This window comes from Rhinopithecus bieti, unplaced genomic scaffold (assembly GCF_001698545.2).
Source record: "Rhinopithecus bieti isolate Rb0 unplaced genomic scaffold, ASM169854v2 scaffold_53274, whole genome shotgun sequence".
Lineage (NCBI taxonomy): Eukaryota > Metazoa > Chordata > Mammalia > Primates > Cercopithecidae > Rhinopithecus > Rhinopithecus bieti.
The window spans coordinates 484,397-509,610 of NW_016820812.1; the positions used below are offsets into that span (position 1 = coordinate 484,397).

At 37.5% G+C, this 25,214-nt stretch overlaps 1 protein-coding gene across 3 annotated transcripts in view; it reads right to left on the reverse strand.

Annotated features, from left to right (window-relative positions):
* Positions 1–213: 213 nt before the first annotated feature.
* The window catches only part of LOC108520525 (coiled-coil domain-containing protein 138-like), a 40,383-nt gene continuing 15,382 nt past the window's right edge, over positions 214–25,214 (reverse strand). Inside the window, exons 3-5 of one of the 3 annotated variants that reach the window (XM_017859933.1) lie at positions 22,451–22,627; positions 2,141–2,279; positions 223–713 (exon numbers count right to left, since the gene is read on the reverse strand). In XM_017859933.1, the coding sequence (XP_017715422.1) occupies positions 674–713; positions 2,141–2,279; positions 22,451–22,627 (356 nt within the window). In that variant the 3' untranslated portion in view covers positions 223–673. Of the gene's footprint in view, positions 714–2,140; positions 2,280–13,760; positions 13,971–22,450; positions 22,628–25,214 lie in introns of those variants that run through there. The other 2 variants (XM_017859935.1, XM_017859934.1) reach the window with 2 other exon arrangements.

Here is a 25,214-nt window from a genome sequence, read left to right on the forward strand (position 1 = left end):
TTTGAAAACAAAAAAAGTTTTTAAACCTGTGAACAGCACAATAAAAAACAACTTTTTCTATCCCACAAAGAGCACAATAAAAAAAAAAAATCATTTGTTAATCTAGGATACAGTATATAGAAAACTTATGGTATCAAGACAATAGTTTAAAGATATATACTTTTGCTTTCAAAAGGAAGGATTCTAATATATTAAGAAAATAGAAAGACAGTATTATTTAACCCTGTTCTCACATGAGCACCGATTTTATTCCAAATAATCACATAATTAAGAAAGAAATTTCCTAATATATTTTTACAAAAGTAACTTCAGTGTCATACATTCTAGAAATGTCATCTTGTACATTAGCACTACCTTACTTGAACTGAAACATTCCAAAAGTTCCAATACCTTCTACAGATTTCATTTTTAAAGTTCAAAAAAAGTACTTATTTTTCATGATAAATGATGCTACTGATAACTTTCCTTGGTAGAATTGTAGTTACTTTGGTAATTTCTACATGTTTATAAATAAGCACCACATATACTATATTAAAAAATTAGCCAGTCTAATGGCTTGCACTGGAGACCAGGGAGTTACATTTTGTTAAACCCAAATTGAACAGAGTTGAATTTAGATTAATACAGAGAAATGCATGCTCTGGATTTGTTGTCCTTTGTATTTCTTGAAGCATCAGATGAATTGTAAAAGTTCAAAGAGCTTCTTATTACTCCTGTTAAAAAAAATGAATATATTATTTAATTACACATACTTAAGAGAGTTTATCTGCAATGACACGAAAGATAATTTATGTGTAAACATGAGGAAACAGCATCTGTTTTTAAAAACAGTGGAGAAAATAGGCGACTAAAATATTAAGATGCTGAAACAAACAAAATAGGTTTTAGGAGATAAACCTGAAGCAGAAAACCACTGGGGGAAAAAAAGGAAACTTTTTCTTCATTTGAGACAAGGTCTTGTTCTGGCACCCAGGTGGAGTGCAGTGGCATGAACACAACTTACTGCAGCCTCGACCTCCCCAGCGCAAGCAATCCTCCCACCTCAGCCTCCCAAGTAGCTAGAACTACAGGTACACACCACCAAACCTGGCTAATTTTATTTTTTGTAGAGACATGGTGTCACTACGTTGCTAAGGCTGGTCTTGAACTTCTGGGCTCAAGCAATCCTCCTTCCTTGGCCTCCCAAGGTGCTGAGACTATAGATGTGAACCACTGTGCCCAGCCTGGAACCATTTTATAATTCTGAAAACTGCACCCTATTCACTATTAGCATGAGAATTTTTTTTTCACTGCTGGCAAAGCAAACATTTGATCATGCTATTTTGAGTAAGCAGGCCTTTTTAAAGTGGCAGAATATTGGTCCATCTTTTGACTTGGTTACAGAATACTTGTTCAACCATCCTCTTTCTAATGACCTGTCAGTAATTTCATTTCAATCATTAAGAATTTATGTGTCTTATTTCCTTGTCTAGCTATTTTTACCTCTTGAGAGAATTTGTCAAATAACCTTATGTACTATCCTAATACAAAAGGATTTACATCTTTTGTGGTCTTAAAGATCTTTTTATTTTCACCTGTGGTATTAGAGAATACCAGTATGCAAGAATTTATTCTGATATTATTACTTGGTTGCTAAAAACTGCTCTTACTTTTATATGATTTATTTAAAGTTCACTTACCTGAAATGAGCCATAGAAACAACTAGATGTTCTGAGATCAGAACTCTAATTCTAGTCTGTCACTAAATATGTGGTCTTAGATCAGCCTTAGTATTCATGAATCTTAATTTTCTACATCTGTATAACGGAAATTTTTATTTAATAATGAAAGCTTAAGTAGCATGGGATTCAGAAAGGTCTAAATCAAGCTTGTCCAACCTGCAGCCCACGGGCTGCAAGCGGCCCAGGACGGCTTTGAATGCCGCCCAACACAAATTTGTAAACTTTCTGAAAATACTACGAGGTTTTGTTTTGTTTTTAGCACATCAGCTATCACTAGTGTTAGTGTATTCATGTGTGGCCCAAGGCAATTCTTCTTCATCCGTGTGGCCCAGGGAAGCCAAAAGATTAAACACCCCTGGTCTAAATGATCACAGTAAGGTATTTTTCAATAAAAAATGTTAGCAATAAGAAATTCTTACTTGATTTTGGAAAGTTTCTGTAAAATAATACTGAGTTTTTCTAGTATTTGAAGATCAAGCTTAGGGGCTCGAAGCAGCACAGAGCAAGTACGAAAAAATGAAGAGTTGCTACAGGCTTCCAAGAAAGGCTGCAAGGATTCTGCAAAATAAATCAACAGTGCTTTACCTTTAGGGAGCAGCTAAAAAGGAAATTAAAAACAAATTAAAATCAGAACTATGTGAGGCATTTATAAATATTCATTTAGATTTTCATTCTTTTCATACTTAAATTTTGAGTGAAAATATCATTTGAAAATTAAAACATCTACTGGCTCTTATTCAACAATGCAAACAAAAGATAAGATTATTTACCCTAATATTAAATTCCTAATAGGCAAAATCTAGAAGAAATCCCATGTTTGAAAGAAAGGAGGAAAGCCATTTCTTCAGTAAGTTCATAATAAGTTCAGTTTAAATACTGCAATTAGCAACAAGAAATTCTGCTTAAGTAGTAAGTTTAAAAAAAAAAAAATCAAAGAGCCCCCACATTTGTGAATTTCACTTGAATATTAATGACAATTTACATAGTCACTGGATAAGGAAGAACCTTTGGAGCATGAAAGCAAAAGGGAAAATTCATTTAAAAAAAAAGACTAGTCTCACATTTAATTTATATGCGACTCTGGACTTTTACGTTGGAAGCTATTACAAGACTTGCGGGGCTATTTAGATGAAATGAATTATTTTGTTTATGAGAAGGACATGAGATGTGGGGGCCTGCAGGCAGAATGCTATAGTCAGAATACTTGTCCCCCCTAAAACTCATGCTAAATTTAATTGCTATTGTAATAGTATTAAGAGGGGGGACCTTTAAGAAGAGGTGATAAGGCCATGAGGCTCCACCCTCATGTGTGAGTGCAGCCCCCTCTTGCTTTCTCTTGCCCTCTTGTCTTCTGCCAGGTGATGATGCAACAAGAAGCCCTCCAAGATGCCGGCACCTTGATACTGGATTTCCCAGCCTCTAGAATATAAGCCATTAAACTTCTGTTCATTATAACATACCCAGTCTCAGGTATTCTGCTATAGTAGGATAAAACAGACTAAGTGGTATATGCTAGGAATGGAGCACTGGAGACAATGGTTATGTGCCCTTTGCATGCAACTATGTGGTAAAAGTAGGGTAACCAAACGCATTACTTTCACAATAATAGTCCAACAAAAGCATGGTCTAAACATAGTTTACCGAGTTATGTGTGTGTGAGTCTTTGTGTATGTGTGTTTGTGTGTGTGTGTGTGAGAGAGAGAGCCTGACAGAGCGTGAGTCCACGTGAGAGAGTGTTACACAGAATCTTCCTAAAGACTAAAAACTTAGGTTACAGATACGGCACACATAATCTACAAATAGAGCTAAAAATAAATCAACTGAAATTTCAAGCAGCCTCATTAAACAACCATACACAGTTTTAGTTCAGGTCCTGAGACATGATTCATATGAACTGTAAACAAGAAAGTTAACTATTGTATAGCTAACAGAATTCAAACTAGTGCGTAAAGAACAACCTAAATCGGCTGGGCACGGTGGCTCATACCTGTTATCCCAGCACTCTGGGAGGCTGAGGCAGGTGGATCACCTGAGGGCAGGAGTTTGAGACCAGCCTGCCCAAAATGGCAAAACCCCATCTCTACTAAAAACACAAAAAATCAGCCAGGGCTGGTGGCGGGCGCCTATAATCCCAGCTACTCGGGAGGCTGAGGCAGGAGAACTGCTTGAACCTGCAAGGCAGAGGTTGCAGTGAGCCGAGATCGTGCCACTACACTCCAGCCCGGGCAACATGAGCAAAACTCAATCTCAAAAAAAAGAACAACGTAAATCATTACCAGAAAGTTAACTGAGGGGTTCTTAACATATGTACAATCTACAGTATCAATGTTTTCAATCAAAAAGCCCAGAAAGCACACAAGAAAATTATAATCATTTTTCTGCATACTGCAAAAGCATGAAAGAGAACACATCTTACTTTATTTTACTGTACTTTTATCTAAATCAAGTCTTTGGCACACATTTAAGGGTTATTACACAAAGCCCCAAATAGAATCCCAAGCCAAATAAAAGTAAACTTCCTTATATGACCTCTGCAATGGAAAAAAAACCCAACATCCCCCAAACATTTTAATATATCAGAATTATTTTAAAAGTGAAGCCTGTACAGGTCTTTTAGAAGTAAAAGAGGTCCAGCCGGGCACGGTGGCTCACACCTGTAATTCCAGCACTTTGGGAGGCCAAGGTGGGCAGATCACGAGGTCAGGAGATCGAGACCATCCTGGCTAATACTGTGAAACCCCGTCTCTTCTAAAAATACAAAAAATTAGCCAGGCGTGGTGGTAGACACCTGTAGTCCCAGCTACTCGGGAAGCTGAGGAAGGAGAATGGTGTGAACCCAGAAGGCGGAGCTTGCAGTGAGCCCAGATCATGCCACTGCACTCCAGCCTGGGAGACAGAGCAAGAATCTATCTCAAAAAAAAAAAAAAAAAAAAAAAGGAAGTAAAAGAGGTTCACTGGTTTGGTTTCCAATTTCTCTTTTAAAGCTGTGAGGCAGATGTAAAATATAGGAGAGAAAAAGTTCTGGGATTCTGTAGATGAGACAGGCTAACTATAAAATAAGAAACATTGTGGTTTTAACATTTTTTCAATACTACAATGTTCAAATGGATTACATCCTTTCAAGTTCAGAATTTTGACCTGAATACACTTGGTGTTATGAACTGAACATTTCTGTCCCCGTCTAAATTCCTATGTTGAAAGCCTAATCCCACTGTAATAATTATGGTGGGAGGGGGCCTACAGCAGGTAATTATAGCGTAAGAGTAGAAACCTCATGAATGAGTTTAGTGCTGGTTCTAATCTGAATGTCCCCCTCAAACTTCCTATGTTAAAACTCCCAAGGTGATGGTTTTCGGAGGAGGGGACTTTAGGAGGCAGTTAGGTCATGAAGGCTCCACCCTCATGAATAAGATTAGTACCATTATGAGAGGTTTGAGGAAGCCTGTCTGCCCCTTCTGTGATGCTATAGCTAGAAGGTACCACCTATGAGAAACAGGCCCTTATCAGACTGAATCTGTTGGTGCCTTGGTTTTAGACTTCCCAGCCTCTAGAAATGTGAACGGTAAATTTGTTTATAAATTATCCAGTCTGAGAATTTTGTCATAGGAGCCTGAACATACTAAGACAGAAGTTGGTACCAGTAGCAGGAAGCTGCCGTAACAAATCCCTAAAAATGTGGAAGTAACTTTGGAACTGGGTAATGGGTAGAGCCTGGAAGAGTATGGATGTGCATGCTAGAAAAAGCCTACACTGCTGTGGAAGGAGCATTAAGAGTGGTGAGGGCTCAAAAGAAAAGGAGAACTGTTGAGAAAGCTTTGATCTTCTTAGAGATTACCTTAGTGGTCACAATCAAAATGTTGGATGGTAAAGGCCACTCTAATGAGGTCTCAGAAAAAAACGAGAAACATGTTACTGGAAACAGAAGAAAAGGTGATCTTGTAATAAAGTGGCAAAGAACCTGGTGGGATTGTGCTTGTGTCCTAGCGCTCTGTGGAAGAAATTTGACAGTGATGAAACAGGATATTTAGTGGAAAAAATATCCAAGCAAAGTCTTGAGGGTGCTTTGTGGCTTGACTTACGGTAAAATGTGAGAAGATAGAAACAAATAAAAGATGAAATCTATAATCACAAGGGAAGCAGAATTTAAAGATTTGGAAAATTCTCATCCTAGCCATGTTGTAAAGAATGATACAGCGTGTTGAGGAAAGAAACCAAAGGTGCGGTGCAAGCATCTGTTAAGGAGATTCGTGTGAATGGAAGGAAGCCAGGTGCTATTCATCGAGACAATGGGAGAAGGACTAAGTAAGGTATTTCAGAGATGCCCAGAGTTGCCCAACCCATCACAGGCCCAGAACTCTGGGGCCTGTGGCAGAACAATTTCAAGGCTCTTCTCCCTAAATTCTGGTGTAGTGCTCCTTGGTAACCTCCGCTGTTGTTCAAGTAGGCTTAGGTACAGCTCAGATCACCCTTCTAGAAGGCACAGGTGATAAACCTTGGCATGGTGTTTGCACGGTGCCATCTCCACGGGTGTGCAAGTGCATGAGCTGTGATGGTGTGGCTGCCTCCACCTATATTCAAAGGATGCCAGAAAAGCATGAGTGTCCAGGCTGAGAGCTGTCATGGGGCAGGGCCACTGCGGAAAGCCCCCAATAGAGTGATATGAAGTAGAGGTGTGAGGGCAGAGCCAACACAGGGAGCCTCCTCTAGGGCAATGCTCAGACATGCCATGGGATGGGGGCTGTCTCTGAAACCCTGGAAGGGTAGGACCTACCAGTGTGCAACTCCAGCCTAGGAGAGACACAAGATTCCAATCTGTGAGAGCTGCAGCATGGTCTGTGCCATGCAAAAAAACAGGGGCAGAGTCGCCCAGAACTTGAGGCTGGATATGGTCTGGGTATTTGTGCCCTCCAAATCTCACATTGAAATGTAATCCCCAGTGTTGGAGGTGGGGCCTGGTGGGAGGTGTTTGGATCACTAGGGTGGATTCCTCAATGAATAGCTCAGCATCATGCCCTTGGTGATGAGTGAGTTCACATGCAATCCGCTTGTTAAAGAGGATGTGGCACCTCCTTCCTCTCTCCTGCTCCTATTCTTCCATGTAACTTGTTGGCTTCTTGCTGACTTCTACCATGATTTTGAGTTTCCAGAGACCCTCACCAGAAGCAGATGGCAGCACCATGCTTCCTGTACAGCCTGCAGTACCATGAGACAAAATAAAACCTCTTTTCTTTATAAATTACCCAGTCTCAGGTATTCCTTTATAGCAACCTAAGTCCTACCCCAATGTGTCCAGAGGCAGGACATGGAATCAAAGATTATTCTTGAGCCTTAAGAGTTAATGCTGTTTACCTTGTTGGTTTTAGACTTGCTTGGGATTTATCTATCATTTCTTTCTTCCTATTTTTCCTTTTTGCAATGGAAATGTCTGTGCTATGGCTGTCCCACCACTGTGTTTTGAATGCACATAAACTGTTTCATTTCACAGGCTCACAGCTTGAGAACAACTGGCCTCATCCACATCTGATTTAAATGATATTAGGTTAAACTCTGGACTTTAGACTTCTTAGTTACGGAATGAACGTATTCTGCATATGAGAAGGACATAAATTTTGGGGGCCAATGGCAGAATGCTATGGTGGGGGGAGGAAGAGGAGGAGGGAGGAAGAGGAAATGATCACACTCTTCTCTGAATTCTCCCAGGCAACAATGAATGCCTGAAGACAACAGAGCAATGTTTATTTACCAAGTTCTGAACAAAAGCAAAAGAGATTAAAAACCACTCAGCCAAGATCTGGTTAAGTATAAAAGCCTCAGGCATTCTCAAACATGAAGTACCTCTTTAAATCGGTGGAGGGAAGTAGGGCAAAGTATGTGTGAGAGAGGGGAATTAAAAGATCATTCAAAATTAAGAACACAGACATGGAGAAGCCACAGTAAAAGGATTAGTCTTGAGCACTGAATATAATTAACTGTAAAACTAGATAAAATCAAGCTAGTTATGTAGCAAATGTGGAAATTGTAGTCACAAAACAAAAGGTAAAAATATAAACTATGAGTATAAAAATAGCAGTATCGCTTAAAATCGGAAAGTTGAGGTGGGGAAGATGAAAAGTGCAACACTGCCCATGTCCTCATCTTTCAGGCTGGAAGTCAGTCAATTCTGTGTAGAACACAGTATTGAAACAGGGCATACAATTAAAACATGGATAAAATGATAAATTTTATGTTATGTATATTTTATCAACATAAACAACGTACAAAAAATGGGACGTTTTTTATCTTGTTTTTTTTTTAACAGAAGGAACTTTTATTTTTTTTGGAGACGAAGTCTTGCTTTGTTGCCCAGGCTGGAGTGCAGTGGCACGATCTCGGCTCACTGAAGCCTCCTCCCTCCAGGTTCAAGGGATTCTCCTGCCTCACCTCCGAGTAACTGGGATTACAGACGCACACCACCATGCCCAGTTAATTTTCGTATTTTTTTAGTAGAGTTGGGGTTTCATCATGTTGGCCAAGCTGGGCTTGAACTCCTGACCTCAAGAGATCCACCCACCTCGGCCTCCCAAAGTGCTGGGATTACAGACGTGAGACACCACGCCTGGCCAGGAATTTATATTTTAAAAAATTTATGACTCAAATCCATTTTATTTTTCCTGTTGAATACTATTTCATTAAATAACATGTATAATGCATGCCATTTCTGTAAAAGTATTTCCTTCTATCCATCCATCTATCTCTTCATGTGAACGCAACCATAGGAATGTGTCTAAAATAATGTTCACCTAACATTAATGATGACTATTTCCAAATAATGAGGTTCATTTGAATTTTTTGAGTTCTAAAAGCTTATTTATATTCATTCTTTAAATTGGTGTTAAATATGCATAACACTTATCATTTTAACCATTCTTAAGTGTTCAGTTCTGTGGTATTAAGTAAATCCACATTACTGTGCAAACATCCACCTCCAGAGCTTTTTCCATCTTCCTCTGAAACTGCACACATTAAACAATAACTTCGATTTTTCCATTTCCCTCTTGTCCAACACCTGACAATCACCAATCTACTTATTTCTCTACTCCAGGCACCTCATGTAAAAGGAATGGCTTGTTTCATTTAGCATAATGTCTTCCAGGTTCATCCATTCTGTAGCATGTATCAGAATTTCATTTCTTTCTTAGACTGAATAATATTCTACCATATGTACATACCACATTTACCTTTGCTGCTTTCCAGATACTCTTTGTTTTTCACTTTTGACAGTTTCATGATAATGTGTCTTGATGTCAGACTCTGGGTTTATCAAACGTGGATTCCTTGAGTTTCTCTGATTTGTAGTGCTGTGTCTTTCCTCAAATTTGGTAAGTTTCCAACTATTATTTCCATAAATTATCTCTCCACCCTTTCTCTTTTTTCTTTCTGGACAGCCGTGCATCAATTGGTCTGCCTGATGGTACTGCATGAGTCCTTCAGACTCTGTTCACTTTTCTTTTTTCTTCGATTTTGCTCCTCGGACTTGATCATTTCAAATAACTTGCCTTCAAGATCACTGATTCTTTCTTTTGCCTGTTCAAGTCTGCTGTTGAATCCTTCTAGTAAAATTTTCAATTCAGCTACTGTATTTTCCTGTTCCAGAATTTGGTTCTTTTAAATAATTTCTATTTCTTTGTTGATAGAAATTTTGTTTATGTATCATTTTCCTGATTTCATTATTTCTCATTAGCTCATTGAGCATATTTAAGATAGTTGTTTTAAAGTCTTTTCTGAGCAAATCCAATTAATTTGTGTGTCTTTACAGGATAGTTTCTGAAGATTGGATGGGCCAGGTTTCATCCTTTCTTTGCATGTTCTATGATTTTTTGCTGAAAATCTGACATTTGAAAAAACCACCCCCCCAGCCTTTGAAGACTGACATGAAAGACCTTCACTACTTATCAAGCCCCTGAGCCCTGGGAAGGGTGCAGGGAGTGTGCTTAAGGTCATCTCAGGTCTTTTCTGGGCATGCAGCCTATCTGGACCTGTGTGTACTTTCTGTATTTTTTCTTGTTTCCTCTGGCTGCCTGTAAACATCTTAATTTCCCAGAATCTCACCCAAGCTTCTTCTCAAGGCCTTAGATGTTGTATGGTATTCCTCTGTGCATAACCTTCCTCCCACACATCCACAGGTCTGTGGTTTCCCTGTAGTCTTCATGTGCTATAGTGCCCATCACTGCCTTTCCTGGCCATCAGCCTGAGAATCAAACCATGCCACATTCCCTGTATGTGCTTTGAACGAGGCGAGTCTGCAATCAGTCTCTTGGGTAACCCACTGATAGGCAAGAATGCTTCATACTAGTTCTGCTCAAATCCTTCTCTCCTGAGGAAGGGAATGGAGAACTGGGCCATTTACTTCTCTCTGTGCTGCACTGTGCCAGAGACAGAGTAGGGTAAGGGTGAGTAAAATTATCACAGAATTTCCTATCATTTTGCATGTGGTTTTTTCTTGATTGGGCATTTGCAGGTTTGCTACAGATCTCTGACCGGTTTCCATACTTCCTACAAAGTTATTTTAGTCAGTCTGTAGCTATTTATTTGATGTTTCTGTGGGGAAACAAGCACCTGCAACATCCTAGTCAGCCATTTTGCTAATGTTTGGATTTTGCTCTGCTTGAGCATGTGTAATACTATGAAAAAAATTTTTCTTTAAGGAAACAAAATTTTTATAAAGTAAAATAAAACCCACTCTAAGTATGAAATAAAATCTGTGTTAATTCAGCTGGGAATGTAGAGAAAATCCAACTTATAGCTTAATCAAATAGAAAAAAATTTCATTTTTTTCTTTCATAAAAGGTAGGCACTTCATGGAACCAATTCAGGTGCAAGACAACGTCATCAGAAACCCTGATTCTTTGTTTCTGCCTCAAAATCCTTAGCTTTTTTTTCTTATTCAAGTTTTCTCATGAAAATATCCTTAGTATTTGTTTTTATGTGTCATGGTCAAAGGTTCCATACAACAAAGTAAAAAAGAAGGACAGTATGGGAACGAGTGCCAATTATATCTGTTCTTCTTCAGAAGAAAAGCAAAAGGTTTCCCAGAAACTCTCAGCAGACTTCTAGTTTCCATCTTACTGGCCTCAAGTGTGTCAAAGATGTAGCTACCCTGCCAGCAATGAAAGGGTGGAGGAGAAAGTTTTTAGGTGTTATAGTCTCTAGAAGAGAGGCAGGTGAGGTAGAAAGAGGTGAGAATCATGATGAGGGAGCCAAGCCACAGTCTCTGCTGCAAGGATCTAAGTTATTTCTTGAAACAATTTTTTCAGGGCTTTTGTTGAGTCACAATATTTTACATAAATTTATAGTTAATAAACTTGGTGGAAAGTATTTACATCTTCAATTTGAGAAAGATTACCTGAAGACACAACCACTCTCAGCTACAAGTTACTTTCAGTAATAAGGAAAAAGGGGCACCACAGACTCCCTGCACCAATACTACACTAATATGATATCTGACAAAAATCTATTGCGGGTAACTTAAGAAAATAAATGTAATTTTTATTAATTTAAAAGTCAATACTGACATCTCTCAAGAGAATTATTTATCTGCCAACATTTCCTACAGCGGTTGTACATTTTTTAAAAGTACATGCTGTCAACAAGTCAGCACACTCTTTGGTAACGATTATGTCCACATATGTTAGTCATCAGCCTGTCGATAACTGACTAGAACATTTTTCCAGTTTAAATGCTCAGAATCCAAGTTCCTCAGATAACAGCTATTTTAATCTTTTCAGAATTCTAAGGCAAGAGTAATCAGAATAAAATTATTTTTTAAAGAAAATTCACCTCAGTTCTCAGTAACGTGCTATTTATTACACGGGACAAAGAATGTATGATGTTTAGTGAGTAAGGCTTTCATTCCAGTTCTGATGACTCAAAAGCTGAACATAACACAGCAACATTCAATACCAACCAAAACCTTCAGTTGTCCATCCCTCCAACTGGATAAGGGTCAATAAAAAAGAAAAAAAAAAAAAAAAAAAAAAAAAAAAAAAAAAAAAAAAAAAAAAAAGCAATAGTATGAATAGACTTAGGTAGTCTTTGAAAAACACCCAAATGAATTTTCCTCTTCAGTATTTTCTTCAAGTCCACCCTCTTTCCTTTTTGGAAGGAGGAATGGTGTGAAATGCACTAAAGATGAGCTATTTCTTGAAAGATGAGTAGGAACTTGCCAAAGGCTTGGGGAGTGGTGCTAGTCCAGGGACAAAGGTGCTCTTGGAGCAGGGTAATCCATATTCATAACTAACAACTCCCGAAGTAAACTTCCTAGTCTGCCATTTTCCCAGTTTTGAAGCACGTTGTTCCTTCTACTTCTCATTCCTGAGAGAATTTCAAGACTTTTATTTTTTTCTTAGTGCTACCAGTAATTCCCACTCTGGAATCTCTCAGTTCTGGAGTCCTAGCTTCCAGCAGGGAGCTTCTCTCTTGGGTCTACCTCTTATTCTTCTAAAAGACTTAGTTATTCCTCTCATCACTGCCCTGGCCCTAGCCCTGTAACATTAAATAAGTCACTTAATTTCTCAGAGCCCTAGGTTTCCTATCTATTTATATAAGATCTATTTATATAAATTATACATATATATAAAAACATAGCTGAGCTAGTGGAACAGTTCTCAACCCAGTGACTCAGTAGAATCTTTTCATAATAAATATAATTCCCCTTTAATTATCCTAAAAATAACCATAAACAATATAACAATATAATCTATTTACATGTATCTTTTTAATCAATATAATGCACTATTTATAATACAGGGGAGGAAAAGGGAATTTATAATAAGGTAATATTTTAATCATTTCTTCTTTTTTTTTTTTTTTTTTTCAGACAGTCTTACTCTGTCACCCAGGCTGGAGTGCAGTGGCACGATCTCGGCTCACTACAACCTCTGCCTCCCAGGTTCAAGCAATTCTCCTGCCTCAGTCTCCCGAGTAACTGGGATTACAGGCGCCCGTCACCGTGTCCAGCTAATTTTTGTATTTTTAGTAGAGACGGGATTTTACCATCTTGGCCAGGCTGGTCTCAAACTCCTGACCTCGTGATCCACCCGCCTCGGCCTCCCAAAGTGCTGGGATTACAGGCATGAGCCCCGCGCCTGGCCTATTTTAATCATTTCAATGTGTCAATACTTGAGGATAACTGCACTGTAAGACATAATGAAGCAGTCAAATGCTTCTACCTGTACATGGAATACCCTAAATGCAGCAGATACACATGCAAACTGGTACCAAGAAAATTCTCAAACTGATGAGGAGAGAAAAATGAAGGACTAGTGTGGTAGGCTGAATGATGGTTCCCCCAAAAGATGTCCATATCTCCGTCATGGGAACCTGTGAATGTTAGCTTATAAGATAAAGGCTTTGCAGATGTGATTAAATTAGAGATCCTGAGATGGAGGTGATGATCCTGGATCGTTTTATTGGGTCTAACTACAATCACAAGTATCCTTATAAAAGGGAGGCAGAAGGGATGACATCATCAAGATGGCAGAAGAGGACTCCTGGACCTTCCTTCTTCCAACAAGCAAACTGATTCCACAACAATCCCCATGGCCAAATTCCCTTTCTATGAAATCCAGAAACTTTAAGAGGCTCCTGCATCCCAGTAAGTGTGAAACCAGTCACATCAAAGCCAGTAAGTCAATTCAGATACCATCCTATAATCCTCTATAAACCATAATCCTCTGGCACAGCTCCATATGACAGGAACAAGATCCCCCAGCTCCTAGCTTCTCCCCAGGAAGAGAAAGAGGTACCCTATGTGTCTAATGTCCAAAGTTTTCTAGGAACTACCCAGAAAACTGATCTATGTCTACCCTGTCTTGGAGCACTGACAGAACCCAACAAACTCTGGCCACTCATAGCAACTTAGGGTATTGGTCACCATAGCCACCCCACCCTCTACCTCTGGCTCATCATGGAGTAAGCAGGCAAAAATCCCAGCTCTTTAGCTTCTACCTGGGAATGGATAGGGGAGTACCATGTGTTCAACCACTCACCTTAAATGGCGACTGCCTGAGGAAATGGCTTTAGTCTCCATGGTCTCAGAAGCTGAAGGGACCTGAAATATTCTAGATGCCTAGGGACTACTAAGAACAAAGAAAGTGGATAGGACTGGCAGGAAGGTATGAAAGATCCCAGAATTTCTGTCAGGGCTGATTTGGGAGAGTCTTCTCCAGAATGAGTCCAGTCCATGAAGACTAAGAGAGGTAACTATTTTGTCTATGGCAGAAAAACATCAACAGAGAATGTCAAAGAAAAAGAAGAAACCGGGAAATATTTTCCCCAAAAGACAAAGAAATGAATCTCTAGAAACTGATCCTAATGAAATGGAGATACATCAATTAACTGACAGAGAATTCGAAATCACTACTACCAAATAAGCTCCTACATGTACACACTTAAGTTTTGTATACAGTTATTCACAGAAGCACTGTTTATATTAGCCAAAGACTAGAAACAGCCAAAATATCCATCAATGGTGGTCTGCTTAAATGAATGAATTTTAATGAAGAAATTATGCATTTATATAAGATCTTTATATATATTTAAGATATAAAGCTGACAATAACAAACATTATATATTATATACATAATATATATAAAACTTAGTAGCATTCCTGTGATAAAAAGGAAAAAGTAAAAATGAGTATGTATTTGTGTGTGTGTGTTTGTGTGTCTGCAGTTGTTCCCTCCAGGGAGGGAAACAGTAACTGAAAGCAGACTTCTCACTTTTGTACTTCTGAAATTATGAGATATGTGAATGTGTTACTATTTATTTATTTTCTTAAAACAGGGCCTCACTCTTGCCCAGGCTGGTGTGCAGTGGCATGTTAATAGCTCAGTACAACCTTGAACTCCAGGGCTCAAGCGATTCTCCCACCAAAGCCTCCCAAGTAGGTGGGACTGCAAGTGCACACCATTATGCCAATTTGGTTTTTTTTTTTTTTTTTTTTTGAGACGGAGTCTCACTCTGTTGCCCAGGCTGGAGTGCAATAGCACATTCTCAGCTCACTGCAACCTCCGCCTCCTGGGTGCAAGTGATTCTCCTGCCTCAGCCTCCCGAGTAGCTGGGACTACAGGTGTGTGCCACCACGCCTGGCTAACTTTTTGTATTTTTAGTAGAGATGGGGCTTCACCATGTTAGCCAGGCTGGTCTCAATCTCCTGACCTTGTGATCTGCCTGCCTTAGTCTCCCAAAGTGCTGGGATTACAGGCATGAGCCACCGTGTCTGGCCAATTTTTTAATTTTTTTGTAGAGATGGGCCTTACTATGTTGCCCAGGCTGGTCTCAAACCCCTGGGATCAAGCAGTCCTCCCTCCTAAGCCTCCCAAAGTGCTGGGATTACAGGCATAGGCCACCACAACTGGCCTTGAATGTGTTACCTTTTAAACAATAAACACAATTTTGTTAAAAATAATTCCCTAAGTTAAATAGCTAGAGAACTTTAATCTTTAAAAAAAAAAAAAAAAAAATAGTGTGCTCATCATCCGGATATTTAATTATTCGCTTTCTTAGCTTTTTCTACCACACTAATTAGTGGGTTAGATTTTATCCCCCATCATATGCAATGTTTTGTTTTTTTTCCACAAAATATTAGAATGGGTTTCTTCAAAATATGCTATATAACACAAACTTAAAAGTTGACCAAAAAGGGCTCACTAGTGTTACACACTAGTGTAATGCATCATCTATTATCTAGTGTTACACACGAGAAAGACCGGCCTTTTATCTTAGAAACAGATTTTGTTAACAGTGTCAAACAAGAGGATGCAAACCATCATTAAAGTGATTATGTAACTTTTAATAGAGCTGTAAATCTGGCAGCATTCAGAGGCCAGTAGCAAATATATGGCTACAAGCGCTCATTAATTGACTCTTAAGTAGACTTCAGAAGTTACAGAAGGAACTGTTAGTTCATTAGGTCCCTGTGCCACGTATCCCTGAAGTGGCTGACCAAGAACAACTTCAAAGCTCTTTTGTGCTGGGAAAGAATGCCAATGAATCAATTTTCTTATCCAATTTCATAAAACTCAATTGCCTTAATAAATAATAAATGATGATAAACATAATGAAATATTAAGCAATAATTAAAAACAAAGGTTATGTAGAAATATATTAAAAAGCTCCTCACTTAATTAAAGTCAACAAACCAGAATAGAAAGAAAAAGATCTAGGAGTTTTACTACCTAAAAATCCCCAAGTCTTGATGATGCCCAACAACGCTCTTCCCAATGAGCAACCCAGCTTGTTTCCTGATTCTTCTACTTCTCTGCCCTCACTACCTCTGCTTCAGCTACACTGGCTTCTCTAATGTTTCTTGAAAACACTACACATCTAAATTACAGTACAGCCTTTGCTACAGTTGTATATTATTCAGTTATTAAAAATAAATCTTCCCATTGTATTTCCTAAAGGGAATTTTTCCATGTGAAAGCTTGTAACTGAGGAAACAGACTATATGTATGTAGGATAAGGTTGGTGCTTTGTTAGAAATATTGCATCTATAATTTCATTGAAATTATCCTTCCTTTAATCTCCTAAATAATAAAAAACATAATAGAATGATTGAATAAATTTAAAACAGCAAAAGGGAAGAAGTTATGTTGTTCATATCAATAAAACTTGTCAATGAAAATAGTACCTGCATCAGATAGAAAGATCTCAAATTAACAACCTAATATTGCAACTAAACAATATGGATATGTTCAGAAGTAAGTTCTAGATTTGCAGAACAAGTTTAATGCCTGGAGTATAGTACAAAGTTTTTGATGATTCTTTGTTATCTTTATTATTTTTTACCCAAATTGACACAAAGAATTTAAACAGAACAACTCAAGTATGTCCTTGTAATATTTCCTAGGATTTTCTTGCATTTTAAACAGATAAACATAGCCTACTTGCAAATATGCAACTGTATATGCACTAGTATCTAGCCATGTAAAAAAAAGAAAAGGTGGCCAACATCAAGAAAACCATCTGTAGAAAAAAGACACAAAATAGTTACGTATCTTTTGATAGCAAAGATATATTTTTCTGGGATAGTTGTTGGTTTTTTAATTAAATGAAAATTATATATCTTTACCATGTACAATATATTTCAATATCATGTAGTACGTAGACATTGCGGAATGGCTAAATCAGGCTAAATAACATATCCATTACCTCACATATTTGCTTTGTTGTGGTAGTAACATTTAAAATGTACTCTGTTAGCAATTTTCAAGTATGTAATATACCTGTTATTAACTGTAATCACCACATTATACAGGTTGAGCATCCCTAATCTGAAAATCCAAAATCCCCCATTATATGCAATGGGAACCAGTCACAGGCACTTGGAGTTAGGCCCACTGACACTACCTCCCAGCCTGTGAAGACTCCTGAGGAAGCTCTGCACTCCCTAGAGCACTGTAAACACAATGCTTTGAAACATCGCAACTCACAAGGCTGGTCAGCAATGCCCATTTAGTAAGGTTAAGATAACCCATTTGCAAATAAATTCCATTGAGATTTCTTTTGCAGCAACTTTTTCCTTTTATTAAATGGCATGGGTCATTCCCACAACCACAGAACATATATTCTTCTCATCTGCATGTGAAACATACCCTACGATTGACCACATGCTCAGTAAAGTCTCAACAAATCAAACAAACAAACAAACAAACAAAAAACTGAAATCATTCCAAGAATCCTCTTGGGCCATAGTGGAATAAAAATAGAAATCAATACAAAGAGGAACTCTCAAAAACATGCAAACACATGAAAACTAAAGAACTTACTCCCGGATGACTTTTGGGTAAACAAAAAAATTAAGGCAGAAATAAAAAAATTCTTTGAAACCATGAAAATCAAGATATAACATACTAAAACCTTTAGGATGCAGTAAAAACAGTGTGAAGAAGAAAGTTGAGGCCAGGCGCGGTGGCTCACGCCTGTAATCCCAGCACTTTGGGAGGCTGAGGTGGGCAGATCACTGGAGGTCAGGAGTTTGAGACCAGCCTGGCCAATATGGTGAAACCCCAACTCTACTAAAAATATGAAAATTAGCTGGGTGTGGCAGTGTGCGCCTGTAGTCCCAGCTACTCAGGAGGCTGAGGCAGAAGAATAGCTTGAACCCAGGAGGGGGAGGATGCAGTGAGCCCAGATCGTGCCACTGCACTCCAGCCTGGCTGACAGAGCAAGACTCCATCTCAAAAAAAAAAAAAAAAAAAAAAAGGAAGAAAGTTTATAGTGCTAAATGTCTACATAAAAAAGAAAAATCTCAAATTAACAACCTAATGTCACACCTACAAGAACTAGAAAAACAAGAACAAATTAAATCCAAAGCTAGCTGAAGAAATAATAAAAACAGAGCAGAAGTAAATGAAGTTGAGACTAAAAGAACTATACAAGGATCGACGAAATGAAAAAGTGGTTTTTTGAAAGGATAAACAAGATCAATAAACTACTAGCTAGATTAACAAAGAAAAAAAGAGAGACGATCCAAATAAGCACAACCAGAAATGACAAAGGTGACATTACAACTAATCCCACAGAAATAAATTTTAAAAAAATCCTCGGAGACTGCTATGAACATCTCTATGCACATAAACTAGAAAATCTAGAGGAAATGGATAATTACCCAGAAATATACAACCTCCCAAGATAGAATCAGGAGGAAATTGAAACCCTGAACAGACCAGTATCGAGCTCCAAAATTGAATCAGTAATAAAACCCTTACCTTACCAACCAAAAAAAAAAAAAAAAAAGGTCCTGGACCAGATGGATTCACAGCCAAATTCTATCAGATGAACAAAGTAAGAGCCGATACCAATTCTACTGAAACTATTTCCAATATATGGAGGAGGAGGGACTCCTCCCTAACTCATTCCAAAACCCAGTATCATCCTGATGCCAAAATCTGGCAAAGACACAAGAAAAGTAGAAAACTATAGGCCAATATCCCTGATCAACACAGAAGCAAAAATCCTCAACAAAATACTGGCAAACGGAACCTAGTAGCACATCAAAAACGTAATCCACCACGATCAAGTGGACTTTATTCCTCAGATGCAAGGATGATTCAATATACATAAATCAGTAAATATAAAAGAGAATTAAAACAAAACCGTATGATCTTATCAATAGATGCAGAAAAACCATTAGATAAAATTCAAGATCCCTTTAGGATAAAAAGAAAACCCTCAACAAACTAGGCATCAAAACAGTAAGAGTCATCTATGACTAAACTACAGTCAACATCATATTTAATGGGGAAAAGTTAAAAGGGTTTCCCCTAAAATTTAGAGCAAAACAGGTATGCCCACTTTCACGACTCCTACAACAAAATACTAAAGTCCTAGCAAGAGCAATCAGCCAAGAGAAAGAAAGAAAAGGCATCCAAAGAGGAAGACAAGTTATCTCTGTTCACTGACGACAGGATTCTATACCTAGAAAACCCTAAAGATCCTGCCAAAAGACTCCCAGACCTGAAACATGACTTCAGTGAAGTTTGAAGGTACAAATTCAATGTACAAAATCAGTAGCTTACATCAAAACAACATATTTAAGAAAAAAAAATCAGAAGCATTTCTATACACCAATAACATTCAAGCTGAAAACCAAATCAAAAGCGCAATCCTATTTACAACAGCCACACACACACAAGATGCTTAGGAATACATCTAACCAGGAAGGTGAAATATCTCTACAAGGAGAACTATAAAACACTACTAAAGGAAATCACAGATGACATAAACAGATGGAAAAACATTCCATGCTCATGGATTGGAAGAATTAAGATCATTTAAATGGTTATATTGCCTAAAGCAATCTATGGATTCAACACAATTCCTATCAAATTACCAAAATAATTCTTCACAGAATTAGAAAAAAAAAATTGAAAATTCATATGGAACCAAGAAAGAGCCCAAATAGCCAAAACAATCTTAAGCAAAAAGAACAAAGCTGGAAGCATCCTGTTATCTGACTTCAAACTATACTACAAGGCTATAGTAACCGAACACCATGGTACTGGTACATAAAGAGACACATAGACCAATGGAACAGAACAGAGAAACCAGAAACAAAGTCACATACCTAAACCAACTGATTTTCAACAAAGAAAATCACAATACACAAAAATTAACCCAAGTGGAACAAAGACTTAAATGAAAGATGTCAAATTATTAAAATCCTAGAAGAAAATCTAGGAAATACCCTTCTGGACATTGGCCTAGGCAAAAAATTTAAGACAAAGTCCTCAAAAGCAAATGCAATAAAAATAAAAATTGACAATTGGGACTTAATTAAAATAAAGAGCTTCTGTGCAGCAAAAGAAACTATCAACAGAGTAAACAGACAACCTACAGAATGGGAGAAAATATTTGCAGACTCTGCATCCAGCAAAGGACTCATATCCAGAATCTACAAGGAGCTCAAACAAATCAACAAGAAAAGCAACCCCTTAAAAGTGGGCAAAGGACATGAACAGATACTTCTTAAAAGAAGACATACAAGTGGCCAATAAATATATTAAAAAATGCTCAACATCACTAATCATCAGAGAAATGCAAACCAAAACCACAATGAGATGCCATCTCACACTAGTCAGAACGGCTATTATTAAAAAGTCAAATAGAACTACCATTCGATTCAGCAATCCTACTACTGGGTATATACCCAAAGGAAATGAAAGTGTTCTACCAAAAAGATACCTGCGCTCACATGCTTATTACAGCAGCTGTATTCAAAATAGCAAAGATGTGCAATCAACCTAAGTGCCCATCAATGGTGGATCAGATAAAGAAAATGTGGTACATATACACCACGGAATACCATGCAACCATGAAAAAAGAATGAAATAATGTTCTTTGCAGCAACATGGATGCAGCTGGATGCCATTACCCTAAGTGACGAGTTCAACTGAAACCCAAACCTCAGCATCACACAATAAAGCCATGTAACACACCTGCACATGTACTCCCTAAATCTAAAATTTAAAAAAAAGAAAAAAATAGCATGAGAAAATTAAATACATGGTAAAAGGGGTTTCCAATCTCAAACCTACAAAAATGAAAAACCAACAGCTAAAGAAGTATTTGCTACACTTTGATCAATCTTTCATCCCTCTAATAAATTGTACTAGCTGACCAACAGGCACTGAATTTACATTAAAATTCAAGCAAGTATATGCTCTTCAGACAGACATCATCAAAGATTCACCCATTTCCAAACTTCCAAATTTTTCACATCACTGAAAAAAAATATGGCTTTAGTAGTGATCACCATCAGATACTGCTTATTGATTTGAACAAGAAGGGCACAGCGTTGCTGTTTTTTTTTTTTTTGAGACAGAGACTTGCTCTGTCACCCAGGCTGGCGTACTGTGGCACAATCTTGGCTCAATGCAACCACCACCTGCTGGGTTCAAGCGATTCTTCTGCCTGAGTGTCCTGAGTAGCTGGACAGGCGCACACCACCATGCCTGGCTAATTTTTATATTTTTAGTAGAGACAGGATTTCACCGTGTTGGCCAGGTTGGCCTTGAACTCCTGACCTCCAGTGATCTGCCCACCTCGGCTTCCCAAAGTGCTGGGATTACAGGCATGAGCCACTGCACCCGGCTGAATTTTGAGAGTAACCTGAACAATGGTAAACAAATGTGAATGACTGTTGACTATCTCATCTAATAGAATTTTTTCAAATTTGCATTTGCAGTACCACAATTGTCATTTCACCCAAGCAGGTCAACTATTTCATAAAATTATATTTCGTTTTCCTTCGACAATGAGAAAGATGTCATCTCTGTCATATTCAGAAAGATTTGTTTCTAATGAACAGACATTTGCATCTGGTATGATTTTGTTTTCTCATTAAGAGAAAAATCCCTGTGAAACAAGTTGGGAATCTAGGCACTGAAGTAATACTAGATCCCTCAGTTCACTAACTTTTCACTTTTCATTCTACTCCTTACATTAGTAAACCGAAACACAAAACTCCAGAATTACTAATCTAGGTAGCCAGTCATCAACTATAAGTCCAATATTTTAACAGTTACAAATAGCTAAAAACGTTGATTAAACATATCAGACAATATAGGACATTTTGGGACAGAAGAAGAAAATAAACCTGGAAAATCTAGTTACAGTGCTTCGGTAGAATAAGCCTTATGTCTAGAGTCAGAGATCTGGCTTTAAGTCTCAGTTCTACTTGTGTTTAGCTGGGGAGTCCCTGGAGACGTTACCTAATTTTTTAGTGATATTATTAATGACTCAATTAAATAGCACCAAAAATATTCTTAAGCATTTAAAAATGCAATAGTCTGGGCGTGGTGGCTCATGCCTGTAATCCTAGCACTTCGGGAGGCCGAGGCTGGCGGATCCCGAGGTCAGAAGATAGAGACCATCCTGGCCAACATGGTGAAACCCCATTTCTACTAAAAATACAAAAATTAGCTGGGCGTGGTGGCGTGTGCCTGTAATTCCAGCTACTCAGGAGGCTGAGGCAGGAGAACTGCTTGAACCAGGGAGTTGGAGGTTGCAGTGAGCTGAGATTGTGCCACTGCACTCCAACTTGGGGAAAAAAAAAAATTCTTTTTCAAAAAAAAAAAAAAAAAAAAAAGCAATAGTATCTGATATGTGGAGTTATACCTTCAGACAAGATGAAGACAGAAAAATCATCCTGCTTTCTTTACACATATAGAACTTAAAAACTTACTAGATTCCACCGTCATCTGGAGCAAACTGTCAATAACATTAGACAGGAGTCCTTTACTGGATATTCTTAGATGACTTAATATTACTGGAACAGCTTGATACTCCAAAAACAAGGTTTTTCCTTCTTCTGTCTTCAAGTCCAAACAAAGAGAATCAAATGCCTGAGCCAGGTAATCAGCTGGAAAACAGTTATGTACAATCAACTGCAGTTTTGCTAGTTTAGGTGGCAATCAGAAGGTAAAAAAGCAATGGATGGCGTTACTTTAACTTAAAAGAGAAACAAAAATTAAGTAAGAGATCACAGTCTAAATTGAGATTCTAACTAATTTGTCAGAACTCGAAGGGGGAAGGAGAGAGGAGACATTATGACAGGGTAAATTTCATTTAGAATTTTCATGTTTTAACACCAAAATAACAAAAAAGCCGCATTTTTTAATACTAAGGAAGAAAAACAATGCTTATTAGTATCACAAATGTTTATTTTCCATATTTGATAACTACTACATGTTTCCAAAAACTTAGTATTTCTATTTCTATAAAAGCTTTCTAAGACTATGTTTTTTGTTGCTGCTTCCTAAATGTTTACCTACTTCAAAATGTAATTTATACAAACACGCTAAATGAATTTTAAATAAGGATTTCTGTCTCCTAGTAAAGCTGAAACAAAAGACCAAAGATAATTTCAAGAAGATGAAATATGCTCTGGTGTGTCATGTTTCATGACACATCTGCCATTAAAAATGGCAGCAAGATTTTACCCAGGCCAGCGCTGTAACGAATCCTGAATCAGAATCCCTGAAACCTCTTAAGGATGTCTCACAGATGACTGAGAAACCTGCAATGCCAGGACTAGGAAGCACTAATTTAACCAGAATCAATGCAAATGCAGTAGTAAGATAGTTGCATCATTACACTTCAGTACACTACACAACCCAAATCCCTATGCTTACAACAGTCTTACCTTGTGCTTTTAATGTACAATAATCAAGTTTTCTAAAACTCACCTTACAAAATGCTATTCAGAGGAATAAAAAACTGTTCATGCTATCCAAGTAATGATTTTTACACTGAGATTTCTGTTTAAAGGAGAAGACTCAAGAGCACCATGAAATACTGAAAGTACAACAGAATCACTGTATTAAAATGTACTCTTTTGTAGCTTCATGTTGCATTTCTTTTTTGCTGTTTCAGCTTACATAATAAATAATTTAAAACCCTGGTTATAAAGAATGAGAAGTTTAGAGTAACTTATGTGAAGTGAGAATACATATGAAACTATTTTGAGAAATTAAGATCTGTGCCTCTGGATCAATTATACTGAACTCCATTTTTACCACTGGTAGAATTTAGTTCAAGGAACACTAACAGTACTGTACTTAATTTTGTGGTTTAAAAAAAATTGTAAATAAATGAGTATTAAGTTAAACAAAGTTGCTACATTCTGTTCAGACTTGCCTTATTTAGAAATATCCTTTTTTTTTTTTTTTTTTAGCAACACCACAGGTAGAAGAGTATACACAGATGAAGCCTGAACGCAACTCTTTACAGGAACAAAAGTTTTATCACAGTGCCACCTACTGTATTTGACACAAATTATTCTTAGTATATAATTTGACAAGATTAAACAGGTTGAATACTATTACAGTTTTTTAAAATGGACTACTATATGGTATAATGGGTATTAAGTTTGCACTTTAAAAATTGTCCTTTGAGGATTTAGAAAAAAACTGTTATTTGGTTACTTTTTTCACAAGTGGAACCTTATCTTTTAGGGATAAATCAAAATTATGTCCTCATTTTAATTGTCTTCATTTTAATTTATTGAGTATTTCAGATTTTCTAAAAAGACCAATTTAACTTCTAAAAGAGTATTTTAAAATTTTAGTTATCAATTATATCAAAGTTGATTTCTTTTATAAATGTTATATTATTGAGTCTTTTAACAGTGTCCTGGCAATCAAATGTAAACTTTTTATTCCCTAACAAAAGTCAAACTTCAAACTATTGATCTTAATCAGTATGAAATAGGGTTTTCCATTATTTTGTTTATATGGCAAATTTTAAAATGATTAGAAAGTCTTTTGCAGAAACTCCCATCAAAAGGTGAACTCTACTGCACACCCTTTGAATCTGGGCTAACCTTGTGACTTAACCAATAAAATGTAGCAGAAATGATGTTGTGTGAATTAGGAGCCTGAGGCTCAGCTAGATACTCTTCACCTATAAACAGGCCCCTGGAGAGACGCCAACGAAGAACAGCAGAACCTAGCCCAGCCCAGCCAAATATCCAGCTGAGCTGAGCCCAAATTACCAACCCAAAGAACTGTGAGCTGGTAAATAAAATGGTGGTTGAGCTAAGTCACTAAGTGTCTGGCAGTTAATTAGGCAGGAATAGACAGACAACTAAAGTAGTCTAACAGACCTCAATTCTGGTCTCAAGTAAAACCAACTCTTAAAAGTTTTATAATCAGTAATAATGTCTACTGATAACAATAGTAGCTAGTTTAAGACTTTATGCCAGACTTGCTAAACCTTTACATCAATTCTCTCATTAAAAAATAATTGTAGTGAAAATAGTAAAACAAACAAAAAAGACCTTCCAAATATCACACAGCTAGTAGTGAAGCTAAGATTCAAACCTTAGTTGTCTGACTATAGAGTTGAAGTAACTACTCCATTATACTGGCTTCCTACCAAATCAAACCTTCCTATTAACTGAGAACAGCAACAATTCCCTACATTTCTCTAGACCTAAAGTGTAAGTT